The 22,870-nt window shown below is 39.6% G+C and overlaps 1 protein-coding gene across 1 annotated transcript in view; it reads left to right on the top strand.

Annotated features, from left to right (window-relative positions):
* The window catches only part of LOC144252843 (E3 ubiquitin-protein ligase TTC3-like), a 37,680-nt gene extending 16,008 nt beyond the window's left edge, over positions 1 to 21,672 (top strand). The window contains 9 exon segments of the mRNA XM_077794926.1: positions 1,364 to 1,615; positions 4,753 to 4,799; positions 5,807 to 5,863; positions 6,019 to 6,088; positions 7,150 to 7,223; positions 9,586 to 9,750; positions 19,088 to 19,134; positions 21,158 to 21,345; positions 21,450 to 21,672. Of these exon segments, the coding sequence (XP_077651052.1) occupies positions 1,364 to 1,615; positions 4,753 to 4,799; positions 5,807 to 5,863; positions 6,019 to 6,088; positions 7,150 to 7,193 (470 nt within the window). The 3' untranslated portion in view covers positions 7,194 to 7,223; positions 9,586 to 9,750; positions 19,088 to 19,134; positions 21,158 to 21,345; positions 21,450 to 21,672.
* Positions 21,673 to 22,870: the final 1,198 nt, after the last annotated feature.

Below are 22,870 nucleotides of genomic sequence, written 5' to 3'. Positions count from 1 at the left end.
GGTATCACTTTAATAAGTTTGTATATATACTAAAGTATAAAATTAGCTCAAGGTTGTTAATTAGTAAAGATGTTATTATAGCCCTGATGTAAACTCACATACATTTAATTAAAGCAAGCAATTTTCAATTCCAGAAGTCACATCGTGAATATTTGACACAAGAGAGGCCAGTTTATATGTTCAGCAAAAGATGGAGGGAGAAAGAAATAGCAGAGCACAAGTAGGAGAATATTAGTTTTAGTAGTACTATGGTTGGCCTACACCCCCTTCCTGGAGCACATGCCTGCACATGAGACTGGATAGGGAATGTGAATGTATTTCTTAACTGGAGGTTTCTTTGGATATTTTGTTCTATGAATATTTTATGTGGCCACCCATTCTGGTGTTTTATGCTAATTTCTCATGCAGCATGTCCTTTATAAGCTATTTCATCTGAAAGAAATAGCAGTGAGCAATCCAGGGTAATTTTGACTTTAGTAATAGCTGCTCCATTTACTGATTTGAGAACTTCAGGCCCATGCATGGTTGACAGTGCTGTATTTAGAGGTATGATGAGGAATTTGTATAAATTTCCTCTTTGCTTTTTGGTGGCTGTGTTAGGAAGGAACGAAGATTCACCATCCTTTCAGTGAGAATTTATAAGGTTGCAGCCACCCTATTTTCTGATGTGGAGAACAGGGAGTAAAAACAGGAATAATGGGCTGGGGTTGTGGCTCAAGGGGTAGAGCATTTGCCTTGCATGTTTGAGGCCCTGGATTCAATCCTCACCACCATGTAAAAAAATAAAGTTATGTGTACATCTACAACTAAAAATATTTAAAAAAAAAAAAAAGAAAACAGGAATAGTGACCACCTTGATTTTTGTATCATGATGAGGAACCATGATATTTTGGAAGATAAGGAGCAGTTCTTGGAGGTATTGGAGGAAGAATGAAAGGCAGTTAGGCAAAATTTTGCATGTTATTGATGTTTGGTTGCTATGGAATATACATAAAAAGACATTATAAAATCTTACTAGTTTATCAGTTAGAATGAAAAGTTATTATACATTAGTCAAAAACATAGTATTTTTCTTAAGCAATTTAATGTCATTTTGTCATCTCCTAAGAGCAAAAAAGATATTTGTAATGATAGAAGTCTTTGGCTTACCATACTGAAAATTATTGCATTTTAGTATATTAGTGTTCTGTGTGTTTCTACAAATGCATAATAACTCAAACAAGTCTGTTTTCAAGTATTGGAACATTTTCACTGAAAATATAAGCAAACTATAATGGAACCACTTTCAAAGATGTGAAACTCCACGTAATTTTACAGTAAAAATTTTTTCCCAGTTGAGATTTGTATTTTGTTTTCATTGTAGGCTTAGATGCCGTGGGACCTTTTTTTTCTCGATATGGAGCATCTCTTAAGGAGCTTGATTTTAGCATCATGACGTTCCTTTGGAGTGAGAAATATGGCCATAAACTAGCCTCTATAGAAGGAAAGCAACTTGATTACTTCTGTGAACCAGCATCATTAAAAGAAGCACATTGTTTAATATGGCTGTTGGAAGAACACAGAGACAAGTTCCCAGCATTGCATAGTGCTTTAGATGAATTCTTTGATATAATGGGTATGTGGACCAAGCTTGGATTTATATTGTATTTAATCTTAAAGAAAATATCTGAAAAAGGAGCTGCTCCTATAAATACTTAATGTGAGAATTATTATAGTACAATCAGTTCACTTGGAAAAGATGATTGATGAGAGAGCATGAAAGTGCTGAGGGCTTCGGAGGAAAAACCCAGCACTGGGTTCTCCCTGTTAGAGGAAAACTGTGGAGCAGGGATAGAATCTTGAGATGGCCTATGAAAGCCTGTAAAAGTGGAAATAGAATTAATTGGACAGGTGGAAGTTGGGCCTTAGAGAGGTGGCTTAGAGGGGAGTTGAGAGGCCTCTTTGGATAACTGCATGGAGTCCAGTTTGACACAGTAGACTAATTAGCAGTTAATTTCCTAGGCTTCTCTTGGATTTTAGTTTCCTTATCCTTAAAAAAATGAAATGATTTGGAGCCAGTGATCTCTGATCCTGTTTTACTTCAAAATTCTAATATTCTTAATTTTTAATGTTTTTATCTTTCATTCTGTGTGTGCACCCTAATAGTCTTCTCTCCTTTTTTTTAATCAGTCTCCTCTGTATGTTGTTAGAAGTTAGATTCAAATTTCATGCCATTTGATTTAAAAATCTGACCTTGTATTACAGTGTCACACATTATAAAGTTCAAATACAGTATAAAAAACTGAAAAGCTTGCTTTTGTTTTGGTTCTTAGCAAAATGAACATTTGCATATAGATGGCGTTGTCTTTCCAGGATACTGTTTTCTAATGGGAGGTGACGTGCTACTTGATAGCCTGAATTTAGTGCCATCAGTTATTGCTGTTGGTAATAAATTTTATCTTGAAACTAAGCCTACAAAACCCAGTGTATGTTGAGTCACACAACAGGACCACTACAAAAGACAGTTTTCTCTTAGTGACCACTCTTCCCAATTCTTATGTTCTATACCTAAAATACTCAGAACATCTGGCTGCCAGTTTCACTGCTGTCATCCATGGAGTCAGAAGCTACCAATCAAATTTATGGTGATCTCAACAGATTTTCAACTCTAGTAGCTGTGTCTCCCACCCTCACCCCAGACATTTTGAGTATTATGTCTTATTATTTAAAAGAAGGATAGTATTAACTTTTCAAAATCCACTGATCTTTTATATCAGGGTATTCAATAATTCCACCAATGACATGAATATTGGGACTCAAGTTTCACTTCTGAAATCTGGATGCATGTTTTCCTAGACAATTTCTGTGTAGTCAGCTAAAGGCCCTTGCAAAGCAACATGACTAAACCCACTTACCACATCTCAAAGACTTGTTTTTCCTAAACTTTTGTTAGTGACTGCAAGGAAAGCTAAGAACAGGGAGATGGGAGAGTGAGAAATGAAAGGCGGCGACAAGGCAGAGATACACACAGAAAAGTGTTTGGTGGAGCCGAAAAATAAAGGCCATCTCTCCATAGACAGAGATAAGCAACACAGGTTTGGGGTTCAAGACTTTTCTGAGGTCAACAGTAGGGATCATAGCTGTGAAAGCTGTGGCTGAGGGTGCCCCCAACCACCCAGTAACCCTGGGAGTGCTAGATGATCAACAGTCACTTTCCAGGACCTGTAGGTCATTTAGGTTGACTGGAGACATGGGTCTTTCCTGAAATGTCTGATGGTGTGCAGAGAGGGCGTTTGGCAGAATAGAGGGCCTGGTCCCATGATGGAATCCAGTTCGGGGCTCAAGGATGCTCAGTGACCCTCAAAGAGGGGATCAGGCACTCTGTGGAACCTGATCCCAGGTTTCGGCACCAATGAAAGGAAAGTGAGGAACCGGCAAACGGGAGAGCAATAAATGAAATATGGAGACCAGACAGAGATACATATGTGAGTTTGTTTGTCAGAGCTGATAAATAAAGGCCATCTCTCCATAGAAGGAGAGAGGCAACACGGGCTTAGATTTCAAGACTTACCTGGGAGAGGCTCAGGGATTAGAGCCAGGTGGGTCCTAATGTGGACTGTTATGGGTGGGGTTGGTACGCCCTTGGGTGGGAAAGAACGTGGGGTGGTGAAGGGTTGGGTTGGTATGAGGAAGCCGGAAAATGGTGACTGTCCCTTAGGATGGCCGTCCAGATGTCTGGGGAAGTGACCATTGATTGTCTACTATAAGCAAGGACCTTATAGTGACCATTGTCGTAAATCTAATTTTTAAGCAAAAAAAAAAACCTTAAAATTACCCTTTATTCTTTTCCCTATTACTAGTTCTGTTCCCTATTACTAGTATTAACTAGTTTGTCACCAGGTCCAAATAAGCTTTATCTTTAATTTGTCCTTTCCTATGCATCTCATTTTCCTAAGCCAAGAGAAGACCTTAATTCTCTTTCCATGATTAGACCATTATAGAAGTCTCCAAACTGGCTTTCATGCCTGTAATTTTCCTCTTACTCCTACTGGAGACTCCTGTAGAATATCTGTTACTGAAAGCTTTCTGCAAAGGAAATATTAGTTCTGCCTGCAGATTACATTCACCATCTCTCTGCACTTTCTCTAGCTGCCCTCTGAGCTTACACCTACTGATGCTATATCCAGACCTGTCTTGTGCTTTCATGCCTCTTGCCATTGCTTATGCAGCTCTAGCCACAGCTTTCCCTTTGCCTGTTTATTCCAAGTCTAACTTAAATTTCTTCTCTTCCCCAAAGCCCTAACTCCCCTTGGGCCTCTTGACTGAAGACTATTATTTCATCAGGTTTTTTGACATCTTATTTGTCATACCTGTAACATTATGTTTAGTTAGTCATTTTGCCCTTGGATTTGTTTTGTTTGCAGTGCCAGGGATTGAACCCCAAACCCTGCATATGTTAGGCAGTTCCTCAATCACTGAGCTACACCTACAACCCCTTTTTTAAAAATTTTGAGATAGGGTCTCACTAAGTTGCCCTAGCCTTTAACTTGTGATTCTCCTGCCTCAGCCTCCCTAATAACTAGGATTATAAGAGTGAGCCACCTGCCCCACTACATTACTACCCTTGGTTTTTAAACTAAACGTTTATCAGAGCCAAATAAGGAATAGAATATAGTCTGTGATAGTGGTCTTGAGGTAGTTTTAAGACTTAAGTATATTATATGGTAATGTAAATATTTAGTTTCCTCATAGAACCTTCTGTTTCTTCTACAGATAACCGCTGTACTGTATTAAGGAAACAAGATAGTGGTGAAGCTCCGGTAAGCTACTTGACCACTTTAAATCATATGTTCTAATTTGCATTAGCCAAAGGAGAAGAGGAACAACGAGGCCAGTATTTGCTTACATCACAGGTAGCATTTCAGAACCAAATTGAGAGGATTTCTGAATATGTCTGCCATTTCATTAGAAAGTTATTTCCACTCATCCTCTTAGGAATGGGGCGTTCCTCAGCAAACTCTGAGGCTTAAGTTAAATACTTTCCATAAAGTTTTACAACTAATAAATGTTAATATTAGAAGGAGAAAAGGAAAAGTTCTTTAGTTGAGAAAAAAATTGTGGTATTTTTGTGCTGAAGGAAAATAAAGGGACTTTGTTTCACTTAGCTCCAACATGAGTTTAACTTAAGAGTAATTCAAGAGTTGTTTTCCTTGACAACTTGTGGTTGTCTTTTATTCTTTCTGGCAGGCCAGAAATTCTTCATTTGAGGAACATGATTAAATAATGAAAAGGATAGCACTGTGGCAGTTTTCAAAGAGAAAGATACTTGTTTATCAGTTTTCAGGATCAAATATATGGAATTCTGTCTTACTCTGCTCTATCAGATTTTGCCCTGCTAAGTATGGAAGTACAGCTAACATACACATATAGAGAAATTAATACTGCTCCTTTCACTCTTTGTGCCCCATTATCTGGCTGGGTGTGGAACATCTGTTTGCTTAGTAAAAGGGATATCATTAAATGCTATTATAGCACATAATCAGAATTACTTAAAAGTTTAGTTAATTATTTAGAATAACATAAGCCCTGTTGAAAATGAAATTAAAATGTTAGGACAATTTAATTTTAATCATAACATTTGGCATTATTAAGCCTTTTCTTCTTTTTTATTATAAGCCATAGCACTTGGGCTGATATACAACATTTTATATACATATAACTGATGATTAGTCTGTGAAACTTAATGTGGTTTGTTTATGTTGACATACATAATGCTGTTATTTGAGTGTTCATTGTTTTGTTTTGTTCCCCCCCACACATTTTTCAGTTCAGTTCTACCAAGGTTAAAAACAAAGGCAAGAAAAAGAAGCCAAAAGACACAAAGGTATGGAATATTTTCTGAATCAATTCCTGCCCAGACTCTCAAAAATGGATATATAAGTTAGAAATAAGCAATTCTTTTTTTTAAGAGAGAGTGAGAGAGGAGAGAGAGAGAGAGAGAGAGAGAGAGAGAATTTTTAATATTTTTTTTTTTTTTAGTTCTCGGTGGACACAACATCTTTGTTGGTATGTGGTGCTGAGGATCGAACCCGGGCGACACGCATGCCAGGTGAGCGCACTACCGCTTGAGCCACATCCCCAGCCCAGAAATAAGCAATTCTTGCAGTATTTTGAAACATTTTGTAGAGAAAGACTTTCTAGGGTTTAGTCTATTTTGGCAGTCTTCTATATTTTGAGGAAATTTAAGGTTCATGTTGCACATAAATAACTCTTGAAAGAAACTCTTAATCTTTATAGTTATTTATATTTTATAGATATTTCTGAGTAAAAATATAATGTAGTACTCTATTATGGATAGCCATAGGGTAGAGTTCCTGTCTTGGTTCTACCAATTATTTTCTGTGACCTTGAGCAAGTTATTTGACTTTCCTGTGCCTGTTATAATAACCTTTGCTTATTAGGTAGTAAATCTTTAATAATTATTTATTATTATTTCTGTGCTGAATTTTAGGGAGAGATAAGAATATATAAGATATTGTTTTCTATATCTCATATAAGAGCAGATAAGATATTGGTTTCTAGTATTCAAAAGCTCTTGTTGGACTTATTTATTTAAATATTTATTATCTAAAATATTCAAATAAGAATGATGAATTCTAGTCATCATATCAGTCTTAGAATTGATGGGAACTTTTCCTTTTCACCTATGGCTCTATTCTCATTATTTCAGCATCATAGTGCATTCCTCTTGGTTTCAGCATGTCTTGGGGGCAAAAGAGGAACAGGGGTAGAGAGAATGAGCAAGTGTTCAAGGAGGATGCAGGCAGCTTGGAATTCCAGTATAAGATTCCTTGTACCTTTGACCATGTGTCTTTAACTAATATGGAAATTTAAGTGACATTTAAAGTTTTTTGGAGGACTGGAAACTATCCCAAATGTTAATTTGAATTTATTTCTGGCCTTTGAAACTTATATTACTATGTGTTCCTATTTATAAGAAAATTTGGATAGGTTTTTCATATTGTTTTAAATATTATTTAAATATTGTTTTAAATATTAAAAATAGGTTTTAAATATTATACAAATGTTTATAAATTTTAATGATAATGTTTTTCTTTCATAGACTTTTAAATTAGATGTCATTGTCATTTTTTTTTTCTTTTAAACCAGCCAATGTTAGTTGTTTCTGGAACAACTACAGTAACACCAAATAATGAGACTATCAGTTCAGGTGAAGATTATAAGTAAGTATGATTGTTAGAATTATTGCCTCATTATAACTCACATGCTTTTCACTTGATAAGGCATGTTAATTTAATGTACTCTAAACTTGTGTTTTATTTCCCTTTCATTTTTAAAGATTTACTTATTGACAACCTGATATAATATATCTCAATTGAATTAATAGCATGGCTTGTCATTAAGAATTCTTATGAGTTAAAGTCTCAGGAATGGTGATTTATTCAGTAAGCATATATTGAGGACGCACTGTGTTCAGGGCACTATGGGAAATCCCTAGAAAAATGTCTAGAAAATGTCCTTTAAAGTATTCAGTAAAGAGATTGTCCTATTGATAATTAACTAATGCTACTATAATAGGAGAAAGAAGCTATTTTGGAATCTATATATGATGTTATGGTTTAACTTTATCAGTTTTAAAGAAACTGATAATACCAAACAAAGAAGCTCACATTTCTTAGGGAGTTTAAGAACAGTTAAAATTTGGGCTGGGGTTGTGGCTCAGTGGTAGAGTACTTGCCTCAAATTTGTGAGGCACAGGGTTCAATCCTCAGCACCACATAAAAATAAATAAAGGTATTGTGTCTATCTACAACTAAAAAATATATTTAAAAAAGAAGAAGAAGAACAGAGGCTGGGGATATAGCTCAGTTGGTAGAGTGCTTGCCTTGCATGCACAAGGCCCTGGGTTCGATCCCTAGCACCAAAAAAAGAAAAAGAACAGTTAAAATTTGCGCTCATTGGGGCTGGGGATGTGGCTCAAGCAGTAACGCGCTTGCCTGGCATGCACGGGGTGCTTGGTTCGATCCTCAGCACCATATAAAAAATAAAATAAAGATTTTGTGTCCACCAAAAACTAAAAAATAAATATTAAAAAATTCTCTCTCCCCTCTTCCCCCCCCCTCTCTCTCTTAAAAAAATTGCACTCATTTTCATGAATTCTCTAAGTAGAGGAATTAAGATCCAGTCTTTGTCCATTTGGGCTGCCAGAACAATATACCATAAACTGAGGGGCTTACAAACAACAGAAATTTACTTCTCACAATTTGGCTTTTCCCAGTTCTTTAGGCTAAGAAGTTCAGGATCAAAGAGCTGACATGTCTGTTGTCTCATGAGGGTCTGGTTCATAGATGGTACCTTCTCACTTTTTTCTCACATGGTACATGGACAAGTGTTTTAGTCAGCATTTTTGCTGCTGTGACCAAAAGATCTAACAAGAACACTTTTAAAGGAGGAAAAGTTTATTTGGGGGTCATGGTTTCAGAGGTCTCAGTCCATTGACATCAGCTTCATTGTTCTGTACCAGAGGCAGCACATCATGGTGGAAGGAGGTGGTAGAGGAAAGCAGTAAGGCTCTCAGACCCCAATCATTTTACCTCAAAACTTTCTTGCATTGTCTCACATGTGAGATTTTGTGGGACACATCATGTCTAAACCATAAAAATAAGGCAGCTTTCTAAAGATACTTTTGTAAAGGTACAAATCCCATTCATCATGTCTTTGCCCTCATGACCTATGAGTTTTTGGGGAACGCAGATATACAGATCATAATATAACAGTCTCCATTGAAATGAACGAATATGTATGAGCCACTACTCTAAGGCATTTACATATATAAATTAATTTAATCCATTCCTCCACTCTAAGATATAAGTACTGATATTGTGTCCATAGTATAAATAAAGAAACTCAGGCAGTTGTAGTTGAATGACTTGCTCCAGGCACAAGGCTTATATAAATAGCAGAGCCAGGATTTAAACCATACTGTCTGGTTTAGGTCTCACACTCAATCTACTGTATCTTTTGAAAGTACTAAAATCTCATATTCTTTTTTAAAAAAATATTTGTTTATTTATTTTTAATTATAGGTGGATACAGTGTCTTTATTTTTTACTCTATGTGGTGCTAAGGATCGAACCCAGTGCCTCACGCATGCTAGTTGAGCACTCTACCTCTGAGCCACAACCCCAGCCCTCATATTCTTTTTTTAAAGAAATCTTTTTATTAGTACTTTTTACCAGTCTCAATATCACTTAAATTAATAGCAATTATAAGATCTTCATTTGTCTCTCAACCCTTTAACAAGTTACAATTAATACAACATTGATTTTTTTTTTTTAAACTGGAGCTGTGGGAAAATGTGCTTGGTTTAGGGCTAAATTAAAAGTGCTTACTTAGAATGTCAGATATAATGTTTCTTGACTATAATTATGAAGGGTATCTTTTCCACACTAAGCTCTCTGGTAGTACTTTCCTTCCACATAAAATCAAGTCATATGTTCGTTACCATCATGTTGTTTTTTTCCATTAAAAGTTCACCTAGCCTATCCAAAAGTTTATTATTAACAAAATTATTTTTTTAATTAGAAGACGCAATTCAGATTCTGCAGGCCCATTTGCTGTGCCTAACCATTTTCAGCAAAATGTAGAAGAATTTGAAGCTCTCTATGACCAGCACAGTAATGAATATGTTGTCTGCAATAAGAAAATATGGGATATTAACCCAAAACAAAAATGCTCAACTCTGTATGAGTAAGTAGATTAATATTGCTACAACTAATATTCCTTATACTAAGACTGCCAATTAAAATCAAAAGTCATTTTTTTTTACAGTACTCATTTATTGGTTCACAATCTCTGGGGAAGAATATTCTGAGAACATTTGCCACATATTACATGTAGTTAATTGAGGATTTTTAATTATTAAATTTAGGGTCAAACTAATCTTTGGTTTTGACAGTTTGAACTGCTAATATAGATACTTCTAAAATTGTTCTGGTATGTCTCGATAGAAACGATAAACAAAGCTTTCAGCTATAATATTTTTATCATGAATTCCTAGGTATTCATTTGACAGAATAATATGATTATTTGGTCTCATTGTTCTTATGTTGAAGGATGCAGTGGCTTGGCATCTCAAAATGCAGCATCTCAATTGGCATCTCAATTATGTAGCTTGGTGAAGTATTACTCTTTTTATTGGGGAAAAGAATCCTAGGATACTATTAGTACTTCAGCTTGGATTATAATTGTTCAGCTGTGTTAATAGTACAAATACAGAATCCTGTCTTCTATTAGAGACTGGACTTCCTGAAAATGATGCAAAAGAGAAACATACTTTCCTTTTTTTAAAAAAATATTTTTTAGTTGTTGATAGACTTTAATTTTATTTATTTATATGCGGTGCTGAGAATCAAATCCAGCACCTCACATACCTCAGGCAAGTGTGGTATTGCTGAGCCACAACCTCAGCCCCAACATACTTTCCTTTATAAGTGACTGGGTGTGAGTTACTTTAGGATTGAAAATATGAATGCAAAATTTAACAATTGAAGTTTGAGTAGGGTGGATAAAATCTAGGGAACCGCTTACCTTTCTGAGATTGGCATTAATAAGCAGTACACAAGGCTTTGTTTAAGAAATTGAGGGTTAGGATCTCTATTAAGAAATTAATTTTAAAACTAACTATTTTCCTGAAAATTCTGTCACTCATTCATACTATGGTCATTTCTTCTTTTTTCTTCAACCCATTATTGCCATTCAGTCTAGTTAAAATTGGGTTTCGTTTTTGTGATTTTTCCTTAGAATTGAAATACTGAGCAAATCATATTTCCATAGGACTCCTAGATGACAAAATATTTACTTATAAAATTACACTGGTATTCTTAAAATATCTTGGAATTTGCTTCAAGCATCCAAAACTGAAGCTAAAATATGTAGTTTTTAGTAGCTTCTTTCTTAAAGAATTTATTGCCACTGAAGTGGGAAGAAATTAAACAGATTTATGAGAAAAAAAGTAGACTGATTTGTTTTTTTTTATTTTTGAGATAAAATTTATATCTTATCATAGTAGAAAACATAGAAGTTATAGGAAGGTATATCTTAAAACCTAATTCTTGAAATTTCTAAAGTAAACTGGGTGTGGTGGTGCACAGCTAACATTCTGGAGGTTCAGGAGGCAAGTTCAAGGCCAGCCTCAGCAACTTAGTGTAGCCCTGAGAAACTTAGGGAGATCCTGTCTCAAAATAAAAAGTAAAAAGGGTTGGGATGTGGCTCAATGGTTAATCGTCCTGAGTTCAATCCCTGGTACCAAATTTTAAAAAGTAAACATATGATGGCTTATTTTATTGGCTAAGTATAAAAGGAAATTAAAATTAAACTTTTATATTTGAAAAGAATGTTGAGTAGAAAAATATTGGACAAGGAGTCAAGAATATGGGGTTAACTACTATAAATTAAGCTTTTCTTGACTTTAGTGTAACATCTTTTTTTAATATTTATTTTTTTTATTTGTAGTTGGAAACAATACCTTTATTTCACTTATTTATTCTTATGTGGTGCAGAGGATTGAACCCAGGGTCTCTCATGTGCAAGGCGATAGCTCTACCGCTGAGCCACAACCCCAGCCCCATTGTGTAACATCTTAAAATAGGAATTTAGCCTAATTTCTTTTTAAAGGCCCTTTGTAACATTTTAGGATTTATGTAGTTGAAACAGGTACTTTGCCTTTATTGTTTCCTAATAGCACCTCAGTAGTGTTAGCTGAGATTTATTAGCCACATAAGGTTAAGTACTGTTGCAGATTTGAGGAAAGTATAGGGCAGAGGTCTCATGTAGCCCTGCAGCATAGAGGAGAGTCAAGGTGATCGTTGGTAGTTTTACAGTGTATTACACATGAAGGTGATGTTTTGAAATAAGAATCGTGAACATGATTTTCAAAGGGTACTCTCAATAGCAGAATGGGAATGTCCTTGGAAATGTCTTTCCCATCCTCGTCGTTTCCTCTGTGCTGATGGTGACATGCCCTGGCATTCTGCATGTCCTTCTTTGACCACTTGAGATAATAGTGATGATCATCAAATTATGAAAATGTTGTATATACACAGAGTAACATTTATATATATATATATATATATATATATATATATATATATATATATATATACACACACACACACAACAACTATTAATATCCCTGATGTAATTGACTTTATTATTATTTTTTACTCTTATATGTGTGTCTACTACTTCATCTCTGGTTAGGTATAGGAATACTATCCCTTTTAGAGTCTGAGGTATTTGAGGGGGGCCAGATATTGAAAGAGAAGAGAAATCTCTTAAACTGAAGAAACTGAAATGATGTTGAGCCTCATCATCTCAGTGTATTTAGCATCTTTCATTATAACTTCTTTCATCTTTACTAAACAGCCACACCAGTACTAATGTGCACTGTTGAGAGATTTGATTCTAACCCTTGTAAAACACTAGATTATGAAAAAAAATCATATTTGTGCTATTTTGGACCCTGTATATACTAAGACTAGAAAAGTCTAAATATAGAGTAAAAATTCATTTTGTATTTTTCAAATAATAGTAACTATAAAAATGTTCTTCATAGTATGGTTATAGTACCATTTCTATTTGAGCTTAAAAATCCTTGTCGAATTAAATTTTGTTCTGCTTGCATATATGAAAAATTCATTGCTGCTTAGCATTAGAAAAAACATGGACTGTTTTTTTTTCTTTGAAGATTTTTTTTCTAGCCAGACAGAGTGGCACACATCTATAACCCCAGCAACTCATAGGCTGAGGCAGGAGGATTGTAAGTTTTGAGGTCAGACTCAGCAACTTAGTAAGGCCCTAAGTTACTTAGCTTGTCATTTGCTTTTTTTTACCTAATTACATATGGTGGGTATTTTTCAACAGTAGAATGGTATATAGACTCTTTTTTAAAAAAATTAAAACATTCATTGGACTATCAGGTGGGTGAGTGATAAAAGGGTGGTAGCTGAAGGGTATTGGTTCACTCTTCTTTGGCATAATAAAATGTTCTAAAACTGACTGTAATAATGGTTGCACATATCTGTGAACATACTAAAAAAAATCACTGACCTGTATGATATGTGAATTATTTCAGTAAAGTTGTTTTAAAAAAGAGAGAGATCTGGGTGCGGTGGTGCATGCCAATAATCCCAGCACCTCAGGAGGCTGAGACAGAAGGATCAAAAGTTAAAGGCCAGTCTCAACAATGTAGCAAGATCCTGTCTCAAAATAAAAAGGACTGGGACTCTAACTCAGTGGTAAAGTGTTACTGATTTCAATTCCCAGTACTACCAATTTTTTTAATTTAAAAACAGAAGAGAGGGGGCTGGGTAGAACATGGGCTTAGCATGCATGGTTTTGATCCCCAATGCTATGAGAGAGAGAGAGAGAGAGAGGTGTGTCTGTCTATAATGGGCTGCCTGATAATTCATTACACAGTGAAAACACTTCTTAAAATATGTTTTCATACTGTCCTTGTTCCTGCTACTCTCCTGCAATTTGCTTCCTAGGCAGAAAAATTTTTCTGAGCCCAGAGGAGGGAATAAAGGGGCCCCTGGTTCCCAGGTCTGTGCTTTTCCCAAGGGCCCACACTGTTGTGATAAGGACATGCCAAGACCCATCAGGTCTGGACGGAGGGCTTACAAGTCAGGTCTTTCTCCTTCCTCTATCTGGTTGGTCAACACAGGGTTTCCAGTGATCCAGGTGCGCTTGAGGGGAGTCGTGGGCTTCAATTGTGCAGCCAGAGGGCTGTGGGCGATGGCAGCAAAGAAACGGGAAATGTAGAAAGTGCCAGCTCCTTCTGAACCCAACTCCCTAGGTCCCAGCAGCTCCCAGAGCACCGTGGCTGGGAAGTAGCTCACAAAGCTGGTCTTACATTGCACATGCAACTCATAGCATTCACCTGCAGGAAGAAGGCTGAGTGAATGGGATGGGGGAGGGAAGGAAGAGACCCTCCCACCAACATGCTGACCCCGACACTCCGCAGCCGGACCCATCCTGAGAGGAGACCACTGGACAGCCACAGCGTGTGCTCCAAAGCTGCAGCCCTGCAAGGACAAGCCCTGCCTACCAGAGTTCTTTCCTTTGGAAAGCTACTCACCAGGGCCCAGCAGGCAGGGCAGCTTCTGGTCACCATAGTAGAAGGCAAACTGGGGTGTCCAGCAGAGAGGAAAGAGGTGACTGAGGGTAGCAGGTTTGTTTCCTCTGTTCAGGAGCCTCAGGGTCAGCACCTCCTTGTGGTTCAAATCCAGGCAGATAAGGAGCTGCTCATCTTGTGCTTCTTGTGGCCCCTGGACTTCCATGTCCACCCCATGCTTCCCGTGAAGATACTCAGCCCTGGGGAGAGTGGGAGTCAAGGGTGGGGGCCAGGGTAGGAGGGGCCTGGGCTGGGGGATGCCCTGGGGAGAGTGCCAGCCATGTTCCCACCCACAGCCAAGCCCCCCACCTGCTTCCCCCATTCCTTAAGGAAGAGGCCTCCCCACAACTTGAGCAAACTACTCTTTTCTTGGTTAGACAGCCCCTTCCCCCATGCCCTGAGCACCCCTCACAAGCAAGTGTGTGTGCACCAACAAACACACACACACACACACACACCTGTCATAAAAGTTCTTGGCTTGCAGTGACTTGTGGTGCTTGCTGATATCTCCTCTTTTCTGGGAGCCGCGAGTCAGTCCAGTGGTCTAGTTTGAAGAACCTGACCCGAGTCTTGGTGACGTATGCCAGATTTGCCTTGAGAAGCACTGAGACTGAACCCAGAGATTCCAGTGTGTGACCGCAGTGCAGCGTCTGAGGCTCCCAGGGCAGCCTAGGGGAGGGGACACATCTCCCAAAGATGAATGGGCACTACCCAGGCAAAAGAGGGAGAGCACAGTGAGTCAAGGTGAGGGGGTTTTACCTTGCTACCTGGGCCGTTACTGCACCTCTGGGAGCCTCGCTTCCCTCTGTTATGAAATGGGAATGGCAGGGCTTACCTCTTTTAAAGGCTGCTGTGATCCTCACCCAAGATAGTAGCATTGCGGCAAGCCACTTAGCCCAGCACCTGGCACATAGAAGACCTCAGTAATAGTGAGTGATGATTAGTATCACATAAAGAAGTTTCAAATATATCACACCTTGTGTTGTTCTCAAGTAGTTTTCCATAGGAGGCCACACAATCTAACCTAGTGTGAGGAAATGTCCAGAAACCAAGTCATTCTCCAGCTGGGCTAACCTTGTACCTTCTTCCAGGCCAACAGTATAGGAAAGCCAGGAATAAAGAATAACAGGCTTTAGCAACAGGAAATGCAATGTCAGTGAGAATCAAAGCTACAAGGATGGGGAAGATGAAGCAGGGGAAAATGTTATGTTGTAGAAATTGATTATGCAAAGTAGAGGAAAAAACTAGGAGCGCAGCCAAAGATTTTACCCTTTTTTCCCCTCCCCCAACTACCCGATGAAGCCCCAGAGGAGTACAGATGGTGAACAAAAAATTGCCATTGCTTACCATCTCAAAAACCTATTTTTCCACATGCTGATATATGTCCTATATGTCAGAGAGAAAGATGAATATGGATTTTTTAGTTGTTTCAGCAAAATCTTGTATCTATTATCTCTAGTCTCAGATCCGAGATCTATGTACTAGTGCAAATAAGAATGGTTTCCATCAATGAACTACATACAAAGCAGGAGTGACAACTAAGGCCTTGTGAAATTTATCACACAAATCAACAGGTAAACCAAGTTTAGATTCCAGATGAAATAAATGGGCAATAAATAAAATCACATGTGTTACAAAAAAAAGTACAAGGTCTGGTTGATTGTGTCAAATTTCATTCACTTAAGAAAACAATGAGATGTTGAGTGATGGTTCAGTTGAAGAGCAATTGCCCAGCATGTGTGAAGCACTGTGTTTGTTTCTCAACATCATATATAAATAAATAAAAATAAAGTTCTATCAACAACTAAAAAAACAAAATATTTTTTAAAAAGAAAACGAGGGCAGCAGGATGGAGGCTTCAAGTGCTACAGTCTGGCTGGGCACAAAATCATGAGCCACTCACACCTTGTAGATTCAAACAGCAACTCTTTATTCTCGAAACTCTCACTGGCACTCTACAGACACATTCTGGGGAAATCCACATTCTGGCCAAATTCCACCTCCACTCTCTGAATCCCTTGAGAACTCAACGGGAACTCAGGCAGCAGGATACGCCCTATTCCCAGCAGGAATAACCTTAAACCTGGAACCGCCCTAAACCCGGATCTGCCCTGGTCCTTGAGCAAGGTCACCTTACATGCAATGTCACTGCAAATGACCAAGGCAAGCCCATTTCCACAATGGAGAGTCCTTCTAAGCAACATGGGGTATGCTGACAAGGAAATTGCCATGCGTCATACCTACTTGGCTAATGGCTCTCAGCATTCAAGGAGACTGACCAGCTGCTGCTAGAGTTCAGCCCATAGAGAAGGGCATTGACACTTATCACTGTATATATGGTTAAAGTAATTTGTGAATAAATATGTATATATTTTTATTTATGGAAATTATATCACAGTTACATTAAAAATTATTTAACTTTTCTGTTCTCTGCTCTTATAAAAAACAGCTTAAGATTTAAACTCATTAGTAATTCCCTGAGTCAGCAATGTTCCCATATTCCTCCCCTCAAAAAAAGTGACTCAATAAGTATAATTTTAAAGTTTCTACTATTCACATTAAAAATGAAAACAAGGGCTGGAGATGTGGCTCAGCGGTAGCGCGCTCGCCTGGCATGCGTGCGGCCCGGGTTCGATCCTCAGCACCACATACCAACAAAGATGTTGTGTCCACCGAGAACTAAAAAATAAATATTAAAAATTCTCTCCTCTCTCCTCTCTCACTCTCTCTAAAAAAAAAAAAATGAAAACAAAAGTCATTCACAGTGGAGTGCCCCTGATTTCATTCCCTTGTTTCCTTCCCTCAAATGGGCCTGGAGGTATTGCTAAGCTTGTACAGTGTTTGCCTTGTAAGCATAAGGCCCAGGATTCAATCTCCAGGATCATGAGGTAGGGGGGAAGGGGAGGGAGGACAAAGGAGTTTAATGAAACATTTGGAATGTGTCTATGGGTCATTTAAATAAAATGGTCTTACATATGAAAAAAAATTGTGGATCCATTACAGTTAGTCTCTAGTGTCTGACAAAATAAATCCTCCTATGGAGCAGTTCATTTCTGAGTTTCCTCTGGGAAATCAAGTGGGAAATATACCAGCAGCTGAAATTTTGGAAATTCTGTTTTCTCCATTCATGGTATCTTCAATCATGGCCCCAACCCATGTGTATAGCTTTGTTCTGGCAACCTGGCATTTCCCCAGACTGTATGCTAATGATTGCTGTGATTTTCAGGAGAGAATCCCAAATCCAGGTGTGATTTTTGTTTCTTTGCATAAGGCTTTGCTGGTATATAGGTGATTGAGTTGTTTTTTCTTCCTGAAATTTCTGAGAAGCAGAACATCAAATTCAGAATGCTGGAACTGATCTTTAGCTTTATATTCGTATCTCAGAATATATCCTATATTTTCATTTTCTTGTTCACATTCCTAATGCTAACTTTATTACTCCACAGTATAATAAACAGTTTCTCCTATTATATTTCAGACAGACACAGTATTGTGTAACTATTTTCTCCAACACTAGATGGCACTGTTTATGGGATTTTTCTCTGTTGTACTTTATATGAGAGGGAAAAAAAAGAGAAGATCACTTGGCTCATTTGTAAAACAATGCTCATTTCTGCCCCCTCTTTGTCTTCCATAGATACAGATACCTTATTGGAAAGTCTTTGAGTGGGGATTCCCCATTGTAGACTTGACAGAATGATGTGTCTTCGTGTCACTTTTATACTTTCTCTTGGCTCAGAGGTTTCTGAGCTATCCACAGCTCTCATGTCTATATACTTTGGAGTGTCTAGCTAATTTGAGTCTCAGTGTCCTCTGTTGCCAAGAGAAAATGGTCTGAAATATGGTGTAAGGGTTAACAGGGGAGTAGTTAGATGCCCTGCAGTTACAAGTAATCTCCTGGTACAACCTTCATTTGAAGAAACTTTATTTCTTCTTTTTTTTTTTTTTTTACTACTGACAATTCTGGTACATAAAATTTGGCATGCAGTTGTTTCTTTATCTTCCTGATTCTAATACCTTGAAATTACACCCAGAATCAATTTAACCATGTTATATTTAGTTGTGTTTTAAATGGTTCAGAGTTTACACTATTTTCAAAAATGACATTTTTAAACTTACATTCTCACCCACAGTGTACAAGGGCTTTCTTTTTCCCATATTCGTAGTTTCTTGAGTCTTGGTTATTATTAAATTATTGACAAAAGCTGTTCTCTCTCTTTTGGGGGGAAGGCTATTGAGAAATAAACTCAGGGACACTCAAACACTGAGCCACATCCCAACATCTATTTTGTATTTTCTTTAGAGACATGGTCTCACTTAGTTGCTTAGTTCCTCACTGTTGCTGAGGCTGGCTTGGAACTCTCAATTCTCCTGCCTCAGCCTTCTAAACTGCTGGAATTATAGGTATGCACCACCATGCCTGGTGATAAAAGTTATTTTAACAATGGTGCTTTGTATACAATTGTCCACTGTTTGACTTGTGTATCAAATCCCTGATGAAAGATTGTAGAGTTCAGTCTGTCATGTAGCCAAAGAAAGTGTGTGTTACAAACCTTTTGGGGGATTAATGGGCAAGTATTATTTATAACACCTTCTCTGCACGATTGCTTGGGATTTTAGCAGCCCATTGAGAAACTTGTACAGCAATGAGAAATGACTGGATTGTGATCTAGGGGAGATTTGCACGTGTTCAGTAAGCTTACTCCCAGCGCTTGAGGATTTAAAATGGCTTTATATTTGGGGTCCTTCAGCCTAAGCCTCTCACTATTCTTTTGCCACGTAGGTTGGGAATCTTTGTTTTATGTGAGACAATTAGTTTCTTTCATTGAACAGAAGCTATTAAGAGAGAATACATTCAGTGATGAAAATTTTTCCTTCTGGAAATAATTGGCAGTCTTGTGATTTTTACAGGGGAAAACCCAAGATTGGAGCTCTTCGTTTGCTGAACACTCATTAAGGTAGAAGCCAAGTTCTTTTAGATTTAACTTCTCTCTCCTGATCCCAGGAGTTAAAGTCCATGGAGGTCCTTGCCTGAACATAGACAACTATCACTTTTTCTCTGATCTTAGCACTTATGAACGTGTAGATCCTTTCACAGCACAATGTAAATTAAAATAGAAAGCACAGAAAACTGTTTAGTTAGGGTGTCATATAAATGGTCCCAATCTTGCTTTTCTCAGGGTGACACTGGCTGTTGATGTTTTTGTTTCAATTATGTAGCATACTGTCTAAGGCTGGACTAAGGCCTAAGTCTACCCTAGCTTTTTTATATCATTAAGTGGCAGATATGTTCCCAGTTGTGCACAGATATAAATCTCTCAACAAATAAACACACACACACACACAAAAAAAAAAAAAAAAAAAATGAAAGTGGATTAAGAACAAAGATTTGCTTTACGAAATCTATCCCCCCCAAAACCGAATAGCCAAGAAGTAAAGAAAGCACTGAGACCAGTGGTGGTGGTGGCAGCTGCTAAGGCAGATTTGTTGGGCTGGTGGATTTATTACAGGAGTACTCCTGGTTGGATGGAAAGGCTCAAGCTTATGCTTTTCCCTCTTTCCGCTTTCCTCTCTCTACCTCCTCCCACCCATCTCCCATAAGTACTGATGGACAAAAGGTGACTAAGGAGAGGTGGGGAAAATATCTTTGGCAGGTGATATCAGAAAGCTATTTGAATTCTCAGCGAGGAGGGAGGCGAGAGACGTTGAGAGACGGTAAAGCTCAGTATTGGCTGTGCGCGCTGGCGAGCTGCGCTCCATCTCCCCGGGGTACACGCTAGAGAGTTGCCCTTCCCCAAGCTCGCGCCCGCAAGATGTCCCCCTGCGTGCTAGTGAGCGCCCGCACCCGCTGCCAGCACTCATTCTGTGCGCCGAAAAGCTGGCCTGAGGCTCCTTGTGCACCGCGCGTTTGGGGAACCTTCTAGGAGCTCTGTCTCCAGAGGACGGGTGTGTGTGAGAGCATGTGAGGAGAGCAGCTGGGTGGGAGAAGAGGGAGGGCCCTAAGGGCGGGCGGGAGAGAGAGAGGGGCGGGCAAAGAGAGCAAGAGGGGCGAGCGGGAGAGAGAGGGAGAGGGGCGGGAGGGAGAGGGAGAGGGGCGGGAGGGAGAGGGGCAGGCGGGAGAGAGAAAGGGGGTGGGCAAAGAGAGAGAGAGAGGGGTGAGCTGGAGAGAGGGAGAGGGGCAGGCAAAGAGAGCGAGAGGGGCGGGAGGGAGAGGGAGAGGGGCGGGAGGGAGAGGGGCAGGCGGGAGAGAGAGGGAGAGGGGCGGGAGGGAGAGGGGCGGGAGGGAGAGGGGCGAGCGGGAGAGAGAGGGAGAGGGGCGGGAGAGAGAGGGAGAGGGGCGGGAGGGAGAGGGAGAGGGGCGGGAGGGAGAGGGAGAGGGGCGGGCAAAGAGAGCAAGAGGGGCGAGCGGGAGAGAGAGGGAGAGGGGCGGGAGAGAGAGGGAGAGGGGCGGGAGAGAGAGGGAGAGGGGCGGGAGGGAGAGGGAGAGGGGCGGGAGAGAGAGGGAGAGGGGCGGGAGAGAGAGGGAGAGGGGCGGGAGAGAGAGGGAGAGGGGCGGGAGAGAGAGGGAGAGGGGCGGGAGGGAGAGGGGCAGGCGGGAGAGAGAGGGAGAGGGGTGAGCTGGAGAGAGGGAGAGGGGCAGGCAAAGAGAGAGAGGGGCGGGCAAAGAGAGAGAGGGGCGGGCAAAGAGAGAGGGGCGAGGGGGAGAGAGGGAGCATGCTGGAGGAGTGTGCCATGGAGATCCAGCCAGGGCCATGCCTGCAGGTCACCACTACTCAAACCCAGGCAAGTGCCAAAATGGGTAGTTTCTGCGTCTGGGAATGTTTTGTGTGCTTGGTTCCTACGCTCGGGCTGGCAGCGACCAACTGTAAGAGAAACTGTGAGGCGGGGGTCCGTGGGGTGAGGAGCGTATGGTGAATGGGAAGGCGACTCTGAAGGGTGGGAAGTAAACGCTGGACTTGACCATCCTTCTCTGTCTTTCAGCACGTCATTTCAGCATCAGGATTCAGAATTGATCCAGGCCGCGCAGAAGGGGCTATATCTCAGCTTCCATTGCTGTGGGTCTTGGCCTGGAAATAGTAGTTTTTCTCAGCAAGGACACACTTAACATCTAATTTGTTCAGGTTCGGTACTTGTACAGGTTATGTAGGGACTGCAGTGCAGAGACCTAGGTTGGTAATCTTGCATTGATTTCTGCATGGGAATGGGATCATGGTTGTGACATCTAAACTTTTGTTTTGTTTTGTGGTCTTAATGTATCTTTTTCTTTTTCAAGTTTTCCCTAGTAACAAGCTTGGGGAACAAGTGGGAAGAAACCTGGGAAAACCAAGAGAAGGACCTGATTCTCCATGTAAGAGGGAAGGAAAAGATAAATTTCCACTGCCCCGCCCCATATTTTATTATTTATTTATTTAGCCTCCTAAACTGTAGGCTCTTGAAGTATTTGCTGAACTAGCTTCAAATATGGGCTGCAAAAATATCACTGGACTCCTTACTATGTCTCTGCTTGTAGACTCAATTGGTGGTTTGCAAAACAAGTGCTCAAATAGTTCAGTGATGTGTGGGAGGAGGCCATAAAAGGTAATTCATTTCAAGTGTGGAGTCTTCTTAAGGGTGAGCTGCTTGAGCCACAGGTAAAGTTGAATAAAGCAATTTACTATCATTTTGTCTCCTTGCTCTTCTGCATTTTTATTCTTTTATTCCTCTCTCCTGGGGCAGCATTCATAGTGTCCCCATCTCATGGAGACCCCCAGCAGCAGTGCATGCAGCTTCTCGCCCTCTCCCCGCTGCACTGACCTGCAGTACCCCCAGGGATGCCAGGCAGTGTATAAGTGTGTGCAGTGGGCACTGAAGAATTCTGCCTTCCTGTCTTCCATTCTAGAACCACAGAGCCGGGTGGATCAAGGGCTCCTGGCACCAGCTTCTCCAGCTGTCTTAGGGGCATTTCCAGGAAGTCAGGGCCATGAGAAGTCAGCCCTAGGTCATCTTCTCCTTGGCTGGGGAGGGTTCCACTTCATGATAGCTCTTGAGCTCAATGGGTTGGTGCTCAGGATTGGAATGATCAGGTCTGTGAATGCTCAGGAGAACTGCCAATGAAACCATTGAATCCTAAAGTGGTCTGTGCAAAAAAAAAATTTAAAGTTCAGATTTAGGTTTTTATTAGCTTTCTGCATTTGTTTTTCTTTTTAAGTTAGTTTTGGTAAGTTACATTTTTAGAGGACTTTGTCTATTTCATCTAGGTTTTAAGTTTATGGGAATAAAGTTGTTCATGATATTCTGTCTCCATGATTATAATAATGTTCCTTTTTCAGTTGTGACATTCTGTATTTGCACATCCGCCCTTTTAATCTCCATTATTGCCAGAGGATTGTCTATTTTATTAACCTTTCAAGTAATTAGCATTCTTGACTCTCTGTGTTTGTTATATTTTATTACTTTACTTTTTAATATATTATTTCTTTCCTCTACCCTCCATGGCTTCATTTTATCCCCCTCAATTTTTTTTCTTTTTTAAAAAAATATTTATTTTTTAGTTTTCGGTGGACACAACATCTTTATTTTATTTTTATGTGGTGCTGAGGATCAACCCAGCGCCCCGTACATGCCAGGCAAGCTCGTTACCACTTGAGCCACATCCCCAGCCCTCCTCCTCAATTTTTTGAGGGGGACATCTATGATACTTATCAGTCTTGAGCC

The sequence above is a fragment of the Urocitellus parryii genome, unplaced genomic scaffold, assembly GCF_045843805.1.
Source record: "Urocitellus parryii isolate mUroPar1 unplaced genomic scaffold, mUroPar1.hap1 Scaffold_61, whole genome shotgun sequence".
Lineage (NCBI taxonomy): Eukaryota > Metazoa > Chordata > Mammalia > Rodentia > Sciuridae > Urocitellus > Urocitellus parryii.
Note: the sequence above shows the minus strand (reverse complement) of the source record. Positions and strands in the feature narration are given on the sequence as shown.